The 20,954-nt window shown below is 42.7% G+C and overlaps 1 protein-coding gene across 1 annotated transcript in view; it reads right to left on the minus strand.

Annotated features, from left to right (window-relative positions):
* Positions 1-856: 856 nt before the first annotated feature.
* The window catches only part of ext1b (exostosin glycosyltransferase 1b), a 101,955-nt gene continuing 81,857 nt past the window's right edge, over positions 857-20,954 (minus strand). Inside the window, exons 5-11 of the mRNA XM_086192811.1 lie at positions 19,986-20,118; positions 17,093-17,211; positions 13,021-13,116; positions 8,241-8,330; positions 5,561-5,721; positions 4,235-4,406; positions 857-3,720 (exon numbers count right to left, since the gene is read on the minus strand). Coding sequence (XP_086048937.1) covers positions 3,535-3,720; positions 4,235-4,406; positions 5,561-5,721; positions 8,241-8,330; positions 13,021-13,116; positions 17,093-17,211; positions 19,986-20,118 — 957 coding nt within the window. The 3' untranslated portion in view covers positions 857-3,534. The remainder of the gene's footprint in view (positions 3,721-4,234; positions 4,407-5,560; positions 5,722-8,240; positions 8,331-13,020; positions 13,117-17,092; positions 17,212-19,985; positions 20,119-20,954) is intronic.

Raw genomic sequence — 20,954 nt, forward strand, 5'->3', positions numbered from 1 at the left:
GACGGTGCTCAGCATGTCAAGAACTCAGATGTTGATAAAAGGCACAAATCAAGAACAGACTCGTTTCCAGCACATGCGCTGCTGCCAATATAAACCCCAACTCCCTGGCACATTTTGGGTGAACCTTCCCCCATCTGTGCTGAAGCACACAATTAGAACTTGCATAATTTTGTCCTGATTGAATGAAAAACATGACATTGGTGTGTTGCAGAGGTTTTCCTGGTGACTCACATCACATCAGAGTTTATGCGGACGTGATTCAGATAAAACAGTTCCCGTTGCCAAATAATCTAATCTGGAATCAAGCTGCGAAAGAATTAAAAGACGGCGAGGACGCCGCCGCGTTATTGTGGCGCTGTTACAACACGTTCCCGTCTGCTACGGAGGACCCAGCTGCTTGTTATTTTCCATGTTTCACTTGGCATAATCTTTATTGGGTCTTTGCAATTTGACTCCCGTGGAGATGGTGCAGCCCAATCTAACGTTAGATCACTGGCGTGTGGTTGCCTGTGTGATAAAATGGAAAATGTTTGGAAAGATGCAAAAAAAAAAAAAAAAAAGTGATGGATGTGTCCCAGGAAAACCAAGGCAAACTAATGTGAGCTGTATAATCGGCATCTGTATGGATTTATGTGCACAGCGTGTGGAAAATAAACTGAATAAATACCATTAGCTCCCCTCAGCGATGCAGGATCTCTCTCTCGCCACGTCATCTCAAATTGTACACAGTCCTCTTTTTTTTTTTGTTTGTTTTTTGTTTTTAGAAAAAATAAATATGTCTCTGTACAGTGCCGAGAGTCGCGGGGCTTCGTCGCGGGGTGTTTTAGATCAAATATCTGCAAAGCCGGGGGATGTGATGATCGACAGTAATTCAAACAATCGGACACAAAATGCTTGATATGGATTCAAACGATACGCTTCTTTGTAGAAGAAATAAAAACCAGATGCAGACCAAAAAAAAAAAAAAAGTCTTTTTTTTCTCTCCCAGTGAAGTCACGTGACTCCGTAACATAAATCTCTCCTGGCAAACAAATCCCGCTCCAAAACGTTTATATCCCATAACCACAATACCAGAATGTAAATAAAACCACGATTTTGACCGTCAAAAACAATTCAAATTAAAAGGGAGAGGAAAACAAAAACCAGAAACAAAACAAAACAGCTTCCTGCCGGGTTTCTATGATAGAGTGAAAAGATTTTGATTTGACACCTGGCCATCACCATCAAAACATGAGCCATCACCTTTGTTGACGCCGTAAAGGCGTAAATACATGAGAACAGTAAATAAATCCATAAAGTCAAAAAGTGACACTGATGTTGACCATGGCAGCCGCTGATTAACGCCCTCAGTTTTGGCTGAACACGCTTCCTGACAGAAAAGGCCACTTAAAAGCTCGCTTCATTCAAGTGTCTGAATTGTTCGTGTGTGTGTGTGTGTGTGTGAGACTGCTGCAAGCAGACCGGAATACTGCTTCTTTTCTTTTCCTTCCTTCCTTTTTTTTTTTTTTTAAATGATCAATTAAAAAGGTGAGTTCTTTTGAACATTCTGATCTGTTTTGTTCAATACCAATAAGGTAATTTAAGGTGCATAAATTGTCAGGCAGCGTGAGCAACAAAAAAACAAACAAACAAACAAAAAAAAGTGGAGGGAGAAACCCCCCCCCCCAACAAAACAAAACAAACAAACAATAAACAAAAACCAAACGCTGCCCCTCCCAAGGCCAGCGTGAGCTAACGGGGGTCATGTTTGTGGGGCGCTCTGATGGTTGAGGGTTTCCATGGCGTCTAACCTCCGGGAACCACACAGTAGTCCCCCTGAAGCAGGTTTACCTAATTCAAGCATCTCGGCTTAACAGACGGGGGGGGGGGGGGACCTTCTATTTTTTTCAATTTAATGGCTTTGAGGTCCGCTGGTATGTCAACAGAAAAAAATAAAAAATAAAGACAAACAAGCCAAACAACATGGCGGTTGGAGAGCCATATTGGATTGATGACATTAAGATTAGGAGAATGAGCGCAGCCAGGCATCTCCGACGGATGGAGGCAACGTGATGTGCAATAAACAACTTTTAAAGGCAGACTCTGATGTGGAAAATGGCACTGATGCGCTCAGTGTTTAACTCTCTCTCTCTCTCTCTCTCTCTCTCTCTCTCTCTCTTCAAGCGCTTCTCTGGAATGAGGCTGATCACAAAAACACAAAAATAACAAAAACCTGCAAAGGGGGTCTGAAACAGTTTCTCCTCCCTGGCTCCACACGGATGGAGGATGGAGGCATAAAAAAAAAATAAAATAAAATTTAAAAAAAAGAGAGAAAAGCGAAATGAGTTTTGGGTTAGAATACCACGTTCTGCTCCATTTCATCCTGAAATGTTCATTTCGCTCATTGCAGTAGAGGGAAAAATGTACTCAGCTGAAGCTTATGGTTGGATGAGCCAACTTTTTCAAGGCTCCGTACACACAACATGCACACAAACACACACAGTTGTGCTGAAGTACAGAGAGTTTGGAAGGAAGGAGGGAGGGAGGGAGGGAGGGGATAAAAGATGATGAAAGTAAGTGGAAATGGGGGAGGGGGAAAAAAAAATGGAGAACAACTGCCGTGGCAAGTGCGAGGGGAAAATGGGATATTAGATGAGATGTTTTTCTTTTTCCTTGAGTGAAAACAAGTTGATGATGTAAAAGCCAGATCAGCACATGAAGGCGCGAGTGAGGGCAGGCTTCAGGCTCAAGTATGTGTCCATTTAAAAATTCAAACAAAAAAAAAAGAATCAAAACAGGAAATAATGTCTGCTTTGCTATAAAAACCTCATCAGGACGACGTCGTCCTGACAGGCTGGACGATGCTGTTTACCTTCATTTCCTTCAGAACAAACAAACAAACAAACAAAAGATTCAAAATGGATGACACTCTGATTGAAGCCTCTGAGAGGAGACACGACAGTAACGACTGACAGATTCATGTTGTATCCGGGTAATGAGTCCGGTATCGTGTCCTGATGCTGACTGTGGAGGGGGTGGGGGGTGGGGGTGGGGGTGGGGGGGACCAGTAGTAGTTGTAGTAGTTGTAGTAGTGGTGGGTGGGTTGGCGGGGGTTGCCAGACTTGCGATCACAGACACCTTCCCTCTTGTAACCGTCCTGCACATGTGCTGAGAGAGCAGGAAGGTCAGTTCATGTTGTACAAAAGAATAAATCTATCCAAGAGTTCCTGTTGTCAGTAGTGTGTTGTGTGTGTAATTTGCGCATTAGCAAACACACAGAACTGTTTGGCAGTTTGTGTACTTCTCTTTGTCCGTGTCTGTTTGTGTTTTTCAAATCCAAACGCCATCTGCTTGTTTCCTATTCATCCCTTCCTGTGTCCTGGCAGCGGCGGCGGCGGCGGCGCTGTGGTCATTGGCAATGTGCTGAGTGGAAGACAGAGCTGTGTCGCTCCCCATCCATCCTGCCGCAGTCCAACTACTCCTTCTACTCTCCACCGAGTCTCTCCTGCGCGCCTCCCCCGGCGTGAGCTCTCCCCCGAGGGGGCGCCGGTCCTGTCAGAGCCTCTCGATTTCTTTGTATTTCTTACGGAGGATTGAGACCTGGTCCTTAAACAGAACTGGGTCCAGTCTCATCTGGGAGTAAAGCAGTGGCATGCCGCCAAACCAGCTGGCGAACTTGTTCATGCAGGTCTGCCGCTGAGCGAAGTGGTCCGGATCGGCCCAGCGAGAAGCCCTTGAAGACTGGAGAGGAAAGAGGAGTCGTGTTATAACGCGAGATGACGGGTGGGAAAGTTCTCACGACATGAAGGAGACGAACAGTAACATTCATGTGTGTGCTTTGATTCCACATCCCATCTGACTTCAGACGCGGTGACAAGATGAAACATCAGCGAGTGGAGACTAACATTAATGTTTCACTATAAATCCTCAGCTGCATCGTCAGATTCCTGGACGTTAAAGCTCACTGCCTTTTTTGTCGTCCTGTTTACCCTGAGGTCGCAGCAAACTAGCAGAATAATTCATGCTGCTCATAAAGAATAGAGCTGACACACGGTGAAGGCAGAGAAAACACACTGACGTACATTAAAGCAATGGCAAATCAAAGAGTCCTCTATAATGTGGCTGCTTTATATCCAGAGTTGCTGTCACGCATTAATGCGAAAACAATTGATTCTCACACTAATGAGCTAGCTATTGATGCTAATGATACTAAAACGGGCACGCGTGCGCGCGCGTGTGTGTGTTGCTCTCTCACCTGTGCCATCATGGTCTCTTTGTACTGTTTCTTCTGTGTGACCTTGATGGGGGGCAGCTTGGTGACAGCAGACACCAGGAAGTTCATCAGGATGTCCTCACAGTTGGCCAGCTGGTCCACCATGCTCTTCAGACTGGAGGGCAGGTAGTTGCTGAACAGGAAGTTGTAATACCTGCACGAGATGGAAGGGAGCTGATTTCTAAGGTCTCGTCATCTTAAATATTTAACTAAAAGCAGAAACGCAGGTGAAAGCGCAACAAAAGCTGACGGATGTGCTCACATCCAACATTTTAAATCTTCTTTTTTTGACACGATGAAGTGCTTTATACAATTAAAAGAATCAATACTCAGCGTACCACAAACACTAAAGACAGGAAGTGAGGAAACGCCAGAGGCAGGAAAAGAGAAGTAATAGACGACAATGTAAATAAATACACGAGTAAAATTGTAAATAAAAGATAAATACTGCAAGGAAAAGGACAAAAAAGGTAATTAAAAATGAAAGAAAGGAAGAACAAAGGTGAACATGATAAACTAAATTAATAACTGATGAAGGGGTGGAAGATGGAAGTGAGAGTAAACGATTTAAAACAGTAATAAAAGGTGATAAAGTTACGTGACTTCTCAATAAACGGACTAAAAAGTATAAGTCAGCAGATGAATAAGAAATAGATGTTTACACTTTAATTAAAAGCTCAATAAAAATCCTATGAGATTAGCCTTTAAATATTGACTAGTAAATATTTCATGAGAATTCCTCACTTAATTACAAAATTGATCATTAAAAACATTTAAAGGTCAGGACCTCACGGTGCGGACCTCCACGGTCCATTAGGAGGCCACGATCCACACTTTGGGAATCACTGTACTCCACCTGTGTCAAGGGTTGGTTCATCTCTCCACACGCGTACATTCTACCTCATGGTTTCCAGTTTGATGATGTAACGCGGTGAGTTGATAACGATTGGCTGATTGGGCTCCTGAGCTGCTCCGTCACGGGGCCGCTGCAACACTCGCCGCAGTCACAATGAAATACTTTACACCATTTTTTTTTTTTTTTTTTGGAGGGGGGCCTCTCCTACACACAACATCACACCCACTTCCATAACCTACAGATCGCTGCATCAAAGCTTAGCATCAAACCGACGACAACCGGAGAGCAGAGTGGAGCGACGCTGTGATCCCGTTTAACAGAGGGGAACGGCGGGGAGAGGCATGAAAGGGAACGGCGGAGCGGAACAGTGAGAACTACCTCAGCTGGAGGTAAACAGTCTAGCGGAACCGAGTTTGAAAAGATCAGGGTAAAAGAGTGTGTGGTGCACGTACCTGTGGTAGAAGGCAGCACCAGTCAGAACCATTGAATAATCATTGGTCCACTTGGACGTATAACCCCAACGCTCTTTGGTGCTGTCCCAGAAGTGGCTGCGTGCAGGACAACCGACGATTCGCTCTGGAAAACTCTGCCACACGGTAAAGGCAAAGTCCACCTGGGTGAGAAAAACGAACAAACAAAATAACAGTTCAATCATACGACGCGATAAATTGAAACGCAGAAGAAGAAGGAGAAGACAGAAGTTCAGCACCGTTCTTCAGAAATCGCCTTTCTCTTTCGGTGCGTACGCATGCTGTCGAGATAAGTTTGAGGAGGAATGATGTCAGAAAGTGCATCTGTTCAGGGGAAGAAATCAGACAAACTTGGAAGAAGTGGCTGCATGTACTCATAAAATGGTGTTTGGACTTAATTCTCAATATGCAAAATAAAACAAAAAACAAAAAAACAAATCTTCCTCCTCTTATCTATTGTCTGGCCCTAAACTCTCCCACTGTGAACATATGCATGTACTTTGACAGCACAAATACCCGCCAATGCAAACTCAGCAAAAAATTAAACAACCCCCCCCCCCCCCCCCCCCCCAAGATTTACTCTTCGGCTCATTCTACATTCCTTTGGTTAGTTTGGTGAAAATTACCCTCACAGATTCTGTGTACTTCTATCAGCAGGTACAAAAGCACCTGCAAATCCAAGTATTCACATTTTACAACCACAGACAATTAAATCAAATTTTTACTTTTTTCACCCTATGTTTTTTTTTTTAATTATTATTATTTTCAGTAAAGCGCACCCATTACCACACCAGATACTGTGCCGTAAGAAAATCAACGAGGAGAACAAACAAGGGAAATGCACACTCAAACATACTTGAGTGAAAATACTACCGAGGCAGAACCTCATCAAACGCGCAGCAGTCTCTCCTGCCTGCGGCTAACTTCTGTAGCGGCGATCAAAGCGCTCAATCAAGTAATTAGACAGAAACATCAAAAAGACCTCAGCAGCTCCACAAACAGCCTGGTCTGCATTAAACCGCATGTTACGACACTGCGCCGCACCAAGAGGGCACTTATAATAATGAATACTAAATCAATATCCTTCATAAAACACATCAGGGTTTTTTTAATCTGCCACATTTTGTACATGTGAGAGTCCCACGGGAAGAAAAGATGAGCCCCCCCCCCTTTTTTCCCTTCTCTTTCCAATGATTTGCATGACAAGAAGAAGTTTGACTGACAGTTTAAATGAGAGGGAAACCGTTGTCTTGACGATTTTGCTATTTTCTGGATGAACCAGGATGGATGTTGAATGTATAATGACTTAAATTCAGAACAACGGGACGCTGCTTCATGTTCGATCCACATTGAAAAGAAAAACAAAGCAAAAAATTAAATCGCCACCATCTTTGGTTTTATAATCTGAGGAAGGACAAATAGGTGTTCAGACCGTTTAAGAATCTCAATTTTTATTTTGCTGGCATTCACGTTCCCCTGGTTCTAATATGTGATCTTCATGGGAGAAGCATCGGTCAATTCTTAAAATTTTTGTTGTTGTTGTTTTTGTCTGGATTTCCGCTTCAACTCTCGCTCTGTCTTGCCATCTTGATCCTCGGCATAAACAGCCTTTATGAGATCTAACTCTGTGCTGTTCAAAGCAGCATCTGGCTTCCCAGGGTGCTGCGCCAAAACGTGTCCCTGGGAAAAAAAAAAAAAAAACTGGAACAGTCCTGACAGCACGTGGAACAGCGAAAGCCCATAACAGCGCTGCTTTGTAGGTATCTGGAGGAGCTAGCGTGATTACAAGCATCAAACACACTTGGTAAAGGATGGGAAGAAAGGGAGGAGAGACGGAGAGGGAAAGAAAAAGGAGAGACGGATGAGAAGAGGGAAAATGTAAGGTGCTGGGAGGGAAAAGTTTGAGTAGTTTAGGCAATTTAAAAATCAAGCAGCGGAGCAGTGACTTGAAATCATGAGGGAAAAACAGAGTGAGATAAAAACGGAGAGGAAATGTAATCAGAGAGTTGCGTGTGGGGCACGGCGAGAGTTTTGTTTTGTCTCAAGAGTACCAGCCTATCGTGAAGGAAAGGAGGGAGGTAGAAACTTTCCCTCTGTATATTTCATGACGAGTGCAGTGCCTGTTGTTTGAGGGGTGGGGCCATGGGGTGTGTGATCATGTCACAGTCTTACAGCGATACAGAATTCTGGCTGTTATCCTGACTGTCAATCAGAGCCCTGGACTGTCATCTCAGCCTGTCACCCTGACTGTCATGCAGTACTGTGACTGTCATCTCAGCCTGTCAACCCTGACTGTCATGCAGTGCTGTAACTGTCATCTCAGCCTGTCATCCTGACTGTTGATCAGAATCTCAACTGTCATCTCTGTCATCCCTACTGGAATTCCTGACCTTCATCTCAGTTTGTCATGTTGTTGAGTGTTGTCTCGATCTGTCATCCTGACTGTCAGCCACAATCCTTGCTGGCATCTCGGTTTTTCATCCTGACTGTCAATCTGAATCCTATCTGTCATACAGACTCTCTGTCGATATCCTGACCGTCATGTCAGTCTGTCATCCTGACTGTCGATCAGAATCCTGACTGTCATTTCTGTCATTCGGACTTTTATCTGACGTATGGGTGTTGAGACATTCGAGGGACACATCCAGACGGATAAACATACCTCAGTGGTGGTCAGCACTGTGTCTTCATCCAGGCTGAGAACTGCGTCGGTTTGTATGAGGTCGTAGGGCAGGAAGCGACTGGTCATCACCTGCAGGGGGAGACATAGAGGACAAAGGCTTGAAATCCCGTCATCACACTGATGGATCCACCTCTACAAAGAGGAGGACTAAACTCTTGTCTCCCCCCTTCACAGCTTATTTTAGCAAACTAACAGTGTGGGGGTGTTGATTCACACAGATGACAGCTTACATTTAACTTTTCTGTCATTGTTTCCATGGAAACATGTACAGCTCCTTGTCATCTTAAATCATTATTGCGGCTACCATCTGGAAGGCTTTATCTTTAAAGAGTAAATCATTGTGTTGTGTTCTCAAAACATCTCAAAACAACTCATTTGAGTAGACATTACTTTTCATCCGTCAACCTTCTGTCCAGGTCCAAAGTATAAACCCTGACGTTTTTGAGGACATTCCCAGAGGAGATTTTCATCCTGCCTGGGATTCATTTTTGTAAATCTTTTTTACCTCTGATATTTACACATTTGTATGATTTCTTCACATGAGATCATACAAGCTCCTTCACAGCTGCAGGATCATCTTTTTCTTTTAAATCCATAAACACATGCAAATATAACCAGAAATATACAATGAATGCTTCATTTGGCACCGATTTATCCCCCTCGAAAACTCACTATGTATATTTAACCATGGATGAAATCAAACTGGATAATGCAGGAAGGACCTTGAATATTTACTGGAAGTGGAGTGACGGTGGCCGGGGCTTGGTGGGTGGATGGAAAGATCAACATCTTGAGGATATTTAGACGGGAAGTCTTTGCCTTGATGAAAAGCACTCAGATGCGAAAACAGCTCGTTGACTGCGAGTGTGTGTGTGTGTGTGTGTATTGTCAACTGGATGATGTGCACTCCAACTCCAACTAACTCCCACACATCCAAGACGCCACTGAGAAATGCAAAGCTTTGATGGACGTGCGCGCACACGTGCGCGCGCGCACACACACACACACACACACACACACACACACACACACACACACACACACATTAACAAACAACATGGAGAGCTGTTCTTCACTTATTCAGTAGAGATCTGAAGGCCAGGTCTCGGTAACAACACTTGTTTTTCTTTTAAATACCATCTGCAACTCTAAAGTGCCGCATTTAAGAATCAGTTGACCTCTTTCCCCTTCAAAAAAGAGGTGACCTCACCAACAACAGGTCTTTATCACTTCTACAGCCTGAGGCAGCAAAAAAAGCAAGAATACATGGAAATAAATGTGAGGACCGTTATCCAGACTGTTTGCTGCAGGAGAGTATTGATTTATTTTATGGTTTAGTCTATAGGATATCTGATCAACAGTCCAAAATTCAAAGAAAAGCTAAAACCAGAGAGCTTTTGACAGATAAAAGACCTACAACTTCTAACTATTTAATCTGAATCACCTTTCTCTCCGGATGCTAACTGCGCTATCTTACTGTCCAGAGATCAGTTTCTAAGATTTTTGTGGGAAAAACACGAGAGAATTCGCTAGAAAACTAGAAAAAGAGCAGAATGAGCAAGTTAAAACCATATGAGAGCATCGCGAAATACAAACTCTGTATGTAGTAATTATAAATAGACTTAATTGGTTTGTGTGCTGCTGGAGTAGTTTTCAAGACACTTTTTGCAGTAAGGAGAAAATTACGTCTATTTTGAAATTGTGGCGCTCTGGAAGTTAACTTTCTGTGCATCTCCTTCTCTTTTCATATCCTGACAGCAAAGGCAGGGAGGCTGAGAATTAAATCGTCTCTTCTGTGACACAGATGACAAGTTTCTAGATTTATGAGTTTCATAAATGCAGTATTTGTCAGAGCACTGAACAATACGACGAACTGACAGCCCGATTGGAGCTGACATCAGCGGCTGTCCGGTCAAGTGCTATCTACTTCTTCTTCTTCTCTCTCTGGAATCAATCCAGTGTCGACAGCAGCTGTTGAAAGTTTGGACTGTTGCTCATCTTCAAACTGGGTGAAGGAGCAGGGGGAGAGAGAAGAAGAACAAAAAGAGAAGAAGAAGAAGAAGAAGAAGAAGAAGAGGGGAACTGGCTCCTCCCTCTCATTTCCAATGAAAACCCCCTGTGCCATCCTTACTGCTGTGATCTCCTGCAGGCATAAAAGGAGAAAACAAATCCATCTCTCCACTCCAGGGTTCCCTCTTGTTTTCTGCAAGTCAGAGTGAATGTCAGCAAAGGAGCAGCGAGAACAAGACAGGAGACAGGATGGGGGAGAATGTGACAGTTATGACGAGAGCTGCGGCAAAAAAAAAACAAAAAAAAGGGAGAGAGAGTGAGGAAAGAAGAGAGGATGAGAGGCGGGTGTACCCAAACCCCAGATGGTTTGTAATGTTAGAAGTGCGACATATTAGCCCGGGGCTTCCTGGTGCTCTCCAGGAATGTGAGCTCTTACTGCAGGAATCTGCCTCCAGCACTTCACCTCCTCTCTAAAGGACAGAGCCACGGCCAAAGAGGGACAGACCACCACCAAATTATAATACCATTCTCACGCGGCTTATAGCAACAGTCACAAAGCAGCTTTTTGGCCACCAGGCCAGACGGACAGAGGGAGTTGAAGAGTAAAGTTGAGTAAAGATTCTGTTATTTTTGTGTCAGTGTCAACAAATACTGCCAGAAGACTAAAATGACCTATGTAATACTCTCATTTTGCTCTTTACAGAACCCACCTGTTATTAACAGAGGACAGGACTCTTTAAAAACATAAATACGGGGGTTTGAATTTCCTAAAACAGCTGAGCATTGTCGTTTCGCAAAGAGGAGGACTGAATAGTGTTTTTTGCTAATCATCAGAGGATTAATATACATTCAGTCTGCTAGGGAGTAATCACAGCAGCAGGACAATGGGAGTGACTCTAAATACATAAAAAGCTGTTGTATTCACGGTAATAAAGGAAAGTGCCATCACTGATATGGTATTAATAGAAAACACTCATTGTTGGTTTTTCATTGGATTTCTTAAGACTGGGTGGTTTGTGAAAGAATAAATATCATGACAAAAAGAAGTCCTTTTCAAAATAACAATGATAATAACCTGCTTTTTAGTTTTATGTTTTTGTGCAGTGTGATCCTCTCCAATGTAAAAGCACTTTGTATTGTTGTTATGAAAGGTGCTATTTAAATACATATTACTTTTTATTGTTATTATTATTGTTATATGGAAAATAGACATGCCAGATAATCCAACTGATTTTTATGATATCGATCCTGCAGTGTGACAATTTCGATAATTCGGGAATCATCTTGAAATAAAATTCTGGATATCAAAATAAATCGTTCAGGGAGAAAGCTCTGGGGTGGTTTTTATAATCATGACCTCTGTATTTTCAAAACCCCCCTGGCCCTGAGAGGAGAATACCATAAATGACAAGGAGGGGACCGCTGAGAGCCTGATGCACTGAAGGACACAGGAAGAAGGACAAAGAGAAACGACAAAGAGTGAAGGAGAGAGGATGTGTGAGCGAGGAGGATGAAAGGGAGGCAATTAGCAAAAAAAATAAAAAAAAGCAGGAAAATAGGTCGAAGATGGAAATCCTCTCTCTCTATCTCTCTCTCTCATTCCCTCTGTGGGGTGGAGGAACACACACAGCCTGGCTCGCCCAGTAAACATAGAGTCCACCATAACCACAACAAACCACAGGCTTCCTGGCACACACACACACACACACACACACACACACACACACACACACACACACACACACACACACACACACACACGCACACAGCAATGCACTTAGCCTATTCACAGCTACACACACTAACACAAACAGCCCTCCCGCTATGATTGACAGCCTGGGAGAAACCACTCCGAGCCACAGGGAGAGGTGAACCATAAACCCTGACTAGCACCGGGTGAGTGACGCTGATGTGAAAACCACTTCCTTTGATTGACAGGTGAAGCAAAATCCTCGAGAGCGGCAGATGAGTCCGACACCTCAGCTTACAGGTGAGATTTGGCTTTAGAGCAGCTCCGAAAGTTGTAAAACTGAGCTCAGATCAGTGTTTTAAGGTGTAACACAGCCTAACCTTCAACCCTCCCCCTCGCCACTAATATGGTTGTCATAATGATTGCCACTGAGACACGCTCGGGCTGGGAGCTGCAGCATGACTTGTAAAAAGTTTGTGCACATATTTCACAAGAAGAATATGCCTCAATAAAAACTTTAATAAAAACATGTAAACATATCCATACATAAATGGAAGTAGTTAAAGCATGTTTACGCGCCGCATGGATGCAGGAGTAATTAAACAAATCAAAGCTGTATCCTCTCTGCTGGGCATGTATTCATTCATTTCTACTGTATATTACAACTGTAACCTCTTAATGTGTCATTTAATTATATATTTAGTGAAGAAAACCCACATTAAACATAAATGAATTCCACTATGTACATACGCTTATGCATAATTGAGTTCTTATCTTTTCTAACAACATGCTTTAGCCCGTTTTGTTTTCTGGTGTATATTACTCCCATAACTGAGCTTTAATTAAAACCACACAAAATGTCCTTTAATGGAATCAGTGCGGCACAAATCGAAACTCATTAACTCCCACAAACTCTCAGACTGAATAAAATGTGCAACGATACTGTAGTTTTACGCTGGGAGCATAATATGAGACAAATAATTAGTAGTGATCACCTCTGAGGTTAACAGAGAGGGTGTGTGTGTTTCTGTGTGTGTGTGTGTGTGTGTGTGTATTCACCTTTTTCTCTCCCTCGATCACTGTGAGGGGCACTGAGGTGGGGGGCCAGCGGTGCTTGGCAGGGAGAGCCTTGTCACAGTTCCACAGGACGATGATCTGGATAAAATAAGAAATATTTAATAATCATTTGTGTTTATTGCATCAAATTGGATGTACATCGTTTTGCCGTTTTACAAAAATCAACTTCCCAGCTTGTTGCCAATTCAACCCCCTCAATATATGACATTTACGTGCCCTGTGGACAGCAAATGTCACCTTATCACGGTCTGATTGGTTGTTAAAGAGCCAGAAGGGCAACTGAAGTGATAAAATATTTCCAATTACAGCTCCAGAATGGTTTGTACAGTTCAGTCCATAGCCCGTAGCCGATGACATCTCATTGTTGGACAATAGTGCGCCGCCGAGCCCATTTTCTGACCCAAGCAATCTCCCACGCCCCCTCACATCAAATGATGTACACGAAGGACTAGTGTTTTCCAGCCGGTCAAATTATATTATATGACTTGGACTGTTGCTCAGCGACCTGCAGGTCAACCCACATGGAAATGTCACATGGAGTCAGCCTTCCCCGTCCACGCCACTGAGAGAGCAGACCTCATTAATGTTTGATGGGGACTCGCACACATCCACGTGCGCGCACACACACACGCACACACACACACACACGCGGAATGACTCCCATTTGACCTCACACTGATTTACACAAACAGTTACAACCTTGTCTCTCAGCTCGTTCCTCTCGTACATCTCAATTTTGAACAATTCTAACTGACCGAACACTGATGGTCCAGTGATGCCTCAGTAACCACAGCCAGCGTTCCACCCGGACGTCAGAGGAGAATGATTGCAGTGTGTGTATTGTTTAAACTCAACTTTCATTTACCACCGAGAAAAAGTGCATTGAGGTCGTAAGCCTCTGCTAAAGTCTACCTGTCACGGTGACCTTTGACCACCAAAGTGGAGTTCATCCTTGAGTCCTAGTAGATCTTTGTACAACCTTTGAACAAATCCCCTCCAGGTGTTCCAGATAAATCACATTCATATGAACTGACGCATGACCTTTGACCAGCAAAATCTCTTTAGTTCATCCTTGAGGCTCAGCGGACATTTGTGCCAAATCTAAAGACAGAAATAACAAAAATAATGTCTCTGGGCGGGGTTATCACTGCATACTGTAATTTTACTATGTTTTAAAATTGGACATGTTTAGAACAATTGTATAATTGGGGATTTAGTATTTTCCTCTAAAAACAAAGGCTAATATTTGGAGAAACAAAAGGCCAAGGGGACAGGAGCGAGTCTGTGATTTAGTTTTTTTCATCCTCTGTTCGACGCCAAGATAACAAAACCTTAATGATGTTTAGTATCAGGTGATTATACATCAGCTTAAACATAAATATTAAATTTCCATGTACGCCAATAATCCATCCAAAATAATCCATACCAACTTTAATTGAGCAGTAATAAATGACCCTCAAACATCTGTTCACAGCTGGCCTGCCTGAACGAGTGAGTAACGCTCCGGATCCAGGGAAACTCACACAATTTCCTCACGGGGATCAAAAAAGCTTCGTGACTCAAACTACGTCATACGCAGCAGTTTTCTTCAGAGGCTGGGAGTCATTAGGGATGACTAGAGCGAATTGAGGTGTTCTAACGACTACAGCATGTTTGCTAGTTTAAAACACAACAAGCAGCTGTTGGATGAAATGAAGAATTATCTCCTTAAAAAAACAAAAAACAAAAACAAAAAAAAGATGACTTAGAAGAAAAAGTAAGAATTAATCACGTAACTGAATTCGGGTGTTTGCCATCACCAGACAGGTATGAATCTTGCACACAAACATGCTAATCCACTCTATTTCTGTTTGATTAGGAAGACAGATGGTGTCTCTGTCAGCTCACCAGCCCTCTCAGGGTGCCGATGGCGACGTCGCGCATGTGTGCCTGCACGTGTTCGACCAGACGTGCAGAATGCTAAAGAAATTGTCGGCCTATTGGTAGCAAGAGCGGAAGAAATACTTCTCTGGAAATGTGTATGCACACACAGCAGGAGCTCCGGCATGCCAAGAAGCGCCTGAGCTTTCTCAAAAGCTTTTTTTTTTTTCTTCACATCCAATTTAGCCTCCTCCACCCTCTGTGTTCTTTCATTCTCTCCCTTTCATTCATTTATTTATATCCTTTCCTCATCCTCTCATAGCCTAGCAGCACCCCCCCCCGACCCACACACACACACACACACACACACACACACACACACACAAACACACACACACACACACACACACACTAAGGGAAAGAAAACACCCTGGTAGTGTACCTGGCTCTCCACTCTGCATGCACTGCCTTGAGAACAACAAAACCACCCCCCCCCCCCCAAAAAAAAGGCGGCGGTGGGGGTGGTGGGGAAACAGATTTTAGTGATTCACCTCGTTATTGTGAAAGAATCTTCCTGTAAACACTCAGTGTGTGTCGATGTTGCAACATGCAGTTTGCTTTTACCACAGAAAAGCAGTGTAATCTCAAATCTCTTCCTCTCTGATCAAATTGTTTGAGATTTCAGTTGCATTCAAACATCTTTTTGGCCGCTTGGAGGCAGCAAAACTGATTATATAAAGTTTTTTTACGTCTGAAATTTCTTCAAATAATTTTTAATCTCATGCAGAGAGAGGTGGCGACATTTGTTAAAATTATGATTCATTACCATGGAAACTATGCCAATAGAAAGTCCCTTCTGTTGTGGAGGACACAACAGTGAACAACAATGACAAACAATGAACCATCTTTGGTTCAACATTCGGCTCTGGGTGGCAAATAATGTGTTTCAACCAGGAAATTTGTGTCTCCATGAAAAAGGGTCAGAGTTGATTTAGGACCCTTTGATTGGGTGCCGCCGTGTAATTTTAACAAATGACACGCCGCCATCATGCAACGTGATGTTAAGAGGTCATTTCACATACATTCTGTGAGTTTGCCCTGTTATTTTCATATCCAGCAGACACAAAACAATAGAATTTTTTTTTTCTGTCTGAAAATATAAGTCAAACATTAGATTTATCCTCCTAGCTCTGCTTTGAAGTCCCATTGCCCGTCCCTTGAGCTTTAGCTGCTAAACGCTACACTCTACACAACTGGGGTGTCCCAGAAGGGCCAAAGAGAAAGTCATTTATTAAATAAATAAATATTTTTAGGCCATGAAGTATTAAAGTATTATGTAATATATTATAATGTTACAGTTACAACTTTTTGTCTCTCTCTATGGCCACTCCAGGGCACAAGAGTCTTCGGTTTCTTTTGTTAGTTTTATAGCTTGTGCTCATTTTATTTAGATTCACATGTACTTGTGTACATGCGTGTGTTCATGTGTACGTACACGAATACACACGCGCGCAATCAATTCACCTAAATAAACACTCACATTTCTATGTAACTGTCTAAACAATTACACTCATACAACTCACCATCCCGTAGCAACATGAAACGTGTCCCTCCTACACAAACGCTTACTCAACCACTCTGCTGGCCAATGAAATAAACAAGGAGACACACACATACACACACACACACACACACACACACACACACACACACACACACACACACGTATATAACCAGCCATCGGGGAGCAAATTCCATTTCATTTCCCGCGCTGGTAAGGAGCAAGCAGGGGAATCAATATATGCCGTCTCCAGCTGTGCTGAAGGGGGTTTGGCTGCCATGGAGACAGATGTAGCACCGCTACAAACTGCCGTTCTAATTCAATCCACCGGAGTTAATACGCACGCACGCACGCACACACACACACACGCACACGCACATGCACGCATGAGTGGAGGATGAGTGCTGTTTTTTGCTCTGGTTGGCAAATACCAGCATAAAGCAGCCATATGAACCACATAATGCAGCACAATTTGAGGAGTCACGAGGTGAAGATCAACTGAGGTTTCCACAGCAAACACACACACACACACACACACACACACACACACACACACACACACACACACACACAAACACACACACACACACACACACACACACACACACACACACACACACACACACACACTACCTGTGCACAGTACTGGGACTTGGCCACAGCCAGCAGCAGCTTGATGATGGGTTGGGACTGGGACACCAGGTTTGAGACGGCATGGATGACGGCTGTGAACTTGTTGTACGGTTTGGTTGCTGAAACACAAAAAAAGAGACAACACGTGTTAATGCATTTAAAGAAATCCACAACGCTTCCTGGAACGTGACAAGCAAACTGTCCGCCATCAGCGTTATTTCTTTGAAGAGAATAAAGCTGCAGGAGAAGTGACGGCTCTCATTTCTGAACACCTCACATCTATTTTCAGGGAGAGATGACACTTAAAATTAGTCTGTCATCAGTTCAAAAATACACGATTCATTTGTTGGAGATTCAAACAACATTCATGTGTTTTGAATCTCTTGATCACTGAATATTCATCTCTATCAGGACGCCAATGAACAGACGACTAACTGCTGATGTGACTTTAAATTCACTCTGACTTGATGTTGAAGAAGAGTAATAGAGGATGAACACGAGCAGGAAATAAGATATTGAGCAAGACGGATCACGGAGGACGTTCAACTTTTCCTAATTTAAATCTAATCTAACCCAAACCAACAAAGCATGGCGCCGCGGAGATTGCATTAGATGAGTCTCCTTTCCGCTACTGTGCAACTTTTATGAGGAGGGAATATATGCAGTCTTAAAACTTGGTTAACTCTCTTTGGGATTTGTAATGAAAAAGTGAGGAGTCTGCAGAGTTTGTTAAAGACCTTGTATGTAAACAAAACCTGCAGCAGAGTCACTGTCATGCATATTCTAGATTTTGGATGTTGTTAGCGCATCACTCTTTGATCCAGCACATTCCACATAACGACAGCGTCCACAGCAGCACAACCGCGTGGTTTAGGTTTGGTTATGAGGCCATTTATTACCCATGGTGATGCTGGTAACCGTGCACACTTCTCCCTCTGCACATGTTCTCATTCTAAACCCAGGTAAGTCTGTTTGAAAAAGGAAAGTTCTTGTTTTTTTCCCTTTTCTGGTGCATCACAGGCTGCTTTTTAAACTCACTGAACAAAGTTTAATGGATTATTCTCCTGTTTTGCGTATTTTTCATCTGGGGTTAGGCCAAAGCACACAGTGTATATACCATAAAATGGATTTTCTACTCACAACCCTTCATCATAGAGCACTTTTTATTCGAATTTTGACACGCAGCAACAAGAACTGATTGTGATTCCCTTTCAGATTGCTTGTAAAAAGACATAAAAAAACATTCTTTCTTTTTTAAGAAACCATTTATCAATTTGAGTCCGCTGTAATTCATCTTGAGACCCCAATCCCCAAGTTCATCACCATTTTTTTTTTTTTTTTTAAACAGTGTGCCGCAAACAGAGTGCTTCTAGCTTTGGAGCCACAGAAGACAAAATGACAATTTCCCTGCCCACAAAGACAGATTTATTGAAATTCTTACTATCCTTGACAAGGACAGGCATGTTTTCAGGGCTGTTTGTTTGTTTGTTTGTTTGTTCAGCAGGATTATGCAAAAAAAAAATACAAGAGAGCTGAAACTTGGTTGAAGGTTGAAGCATGGGCCAAAGGAGAACCCATTCCAATTTGGGGCAGGGTTATATTGGGTTTGTTGTGTTTTCCTTGGCGGAGCGATGCGGCTTGACCTTGTACCAACCTGTATCACCTTAGTAATTCTCCTGCGGCTGAATGGGGCTCCAAATTTTACACATTTTCAGGTCAGTGGAAGAATGTCATAAGTGACCGTGTATTGTTTCATTGGCAGAAACTGGAGAGCGGTCATGTGCAGCAGTATATCTTTTAGAATAAGAGGACTTACTGTTTAAACTGCACTGCTTTGCATTTTCTTGCCATATTTTTTTTTTTTTTTTTGCTGAGACATCACTCATTTGTGACCAAATCTCTATTGTTTCCGTCTTAAAAAAATCCAGCATTGTTCCAGCTCTAATTCAAACATCCGTTCGACTATAACAACAACAAAAAAGCTCCTTGGGCTCCCACTGTGAGACTGAATTAATGAAACATGATGAGTGTCTTGTTATTGGTTCTTAGTGAACAAGGCTTGTCACCAGGAAACAAACTCTATTCCTTTGATTTTACTCAGTTACCCATCAGCGGTGAGCCACCTTGCTTCCTAAAAGGCCAAACATATTTAATTGCTCCCTCTTCTACAAATACCTCACGGGGGTTGTAATTTACAACCCTCTCTCATTGTAATGTCATCTTAATTTACACTGTCACCATCTGAATGAGTGTGTGTGGATGTTTGCAGCTGCCTGGCATCTCTGGATGATGATGGAGTGAACAAGTGAAGGATGGAAAAGGCTCCCAAGTCACATATATGTGACGGGTGGGTGTGGGGTGGGTGTGGGGTGAATCTTAGTGCTGCTGAACCGCAACAGAAAGAATTGGCCTCGCTGCAGCAGCAGTGGCAATGCTGACTCGTAGCCAATGATGGACAGGCTGGTGTGTCAGCAGGACTAATACAAACATCCGTCAAAGGCTCATTCCTCCACTCCACTTGCTGCTAGATGCATTTATCCAGGAGGGTAGTAGATCAATGGTAAAGGCCATAATTCAGCTGCCCAGACAAGGTCCAAGTTCTCAGCCGTCGCCCGACAGAAATGTGTGTAAACTCTTTGAAAAATTAGGACGAAATACAGCTCATGGCATTATTTAGCAGATGCTTTTGCCCAAATACACAGAGTGCACCCCGGCCTTCAAAAGGAATTAAGTGTCGTCAGCATAGAGGAGCAGTCAGAACGGACGGGAGCAGGATTGAGGGAAGCATTTAGATCACAAGTGTGTCAAAGCCTGATGCCTGTTATGTAATAGCATATTTTGAACAGTTTGAGATCTGCTTGTGTGTGTGTGTGTGTGTGTGTGTGTTACTGACCCAGTAAAGAGTAGTAGAAGGGGAAGTCCCCCAGGTATGAAGAGAACTCCGGCAGGACATAGATCCCCCCAGGGGGAGTGTTCCACATCACGCTGTTGCGGGAGTGGTGCTCCAGTACACGGTCCTCAATGATCTGCACATAACAACAGCAAGATGCAAATATTAAATGATTAAGCAAGATATTCTAGAGTGTCAAGTGTATGCAAGACTATAATACATGTCTCTATCTCTAGTTTTGGTCAGAGATCAGTAAAGTACTTTACTTTTCTCTACTTTTTTCTCAATTCGACGATTTTTTGTGCTGTTTTTTTCTGTTCTGTTGTGCTGATTTTCTGATCTTTTTTTCAGAAACATATGTTACACACTCCAAAAATGTATTATAAACACTGTTCAGTAACTCAAGATTAGCATTCAAAACAGCAAATCTTCAGGTACATCATTTTCATCGAAACATGGTGAAATCATTGGGAAAATTTCCTGATCTTAGCAGATCCACTTGTTTGAATTTAAAACATTTCAAGGTCTTAAAATACCGACTATTTAATGCAAAATTGCATACGGCACTAAGTGATGCCCATAATTAGAATAGTTATAGCCCATCAATCTCATTACTGGCCAATCCAAAGTATTTTAAGGCTTTTTAACAAGGGATTTCAAAAGAAATTTCTGTTACCTTGACAACAGCAAAGCAGCAGATGGGAACACACTGTCTTTAAATCCTAGTCCTATTTTACTCCATTCTACAGTTTTTATAAGGCTTTCCCTCTGAGGGGAACAAAACAAAATCAAAAACCATTTTGAAATAACATTTTCCTCGCATCAGGAATCAGAAATATTTTGTGTTCAAAAAAAGAACAACTGTTTTCTTTTAAGATAAAAGTGGATCAGATATTGAAGATTTGATCAACGAGACCTGTAAATCCCACCTGAAAACGATTCATGCCATTAAATGCACATCGTACACTGAGG

The sequence above is a fragment of the Aulostomus chinensis genome, chromosome 22, assembly GCF_037954235.1.
Source record: "Aulostomus chinensis isolate RoL2024-O1b breed Wild chromosome 22, RoL_Achi_v1.0, whole genome shotgun sequence".
NCBI classification, from domain to species: domain Eukaryota; kingdom Metazoa; phylum Chordata; class Actinopteri; order Syngnathiformes; family Aulostomidae; genus Aulostomus; species Aulostomus chinensis.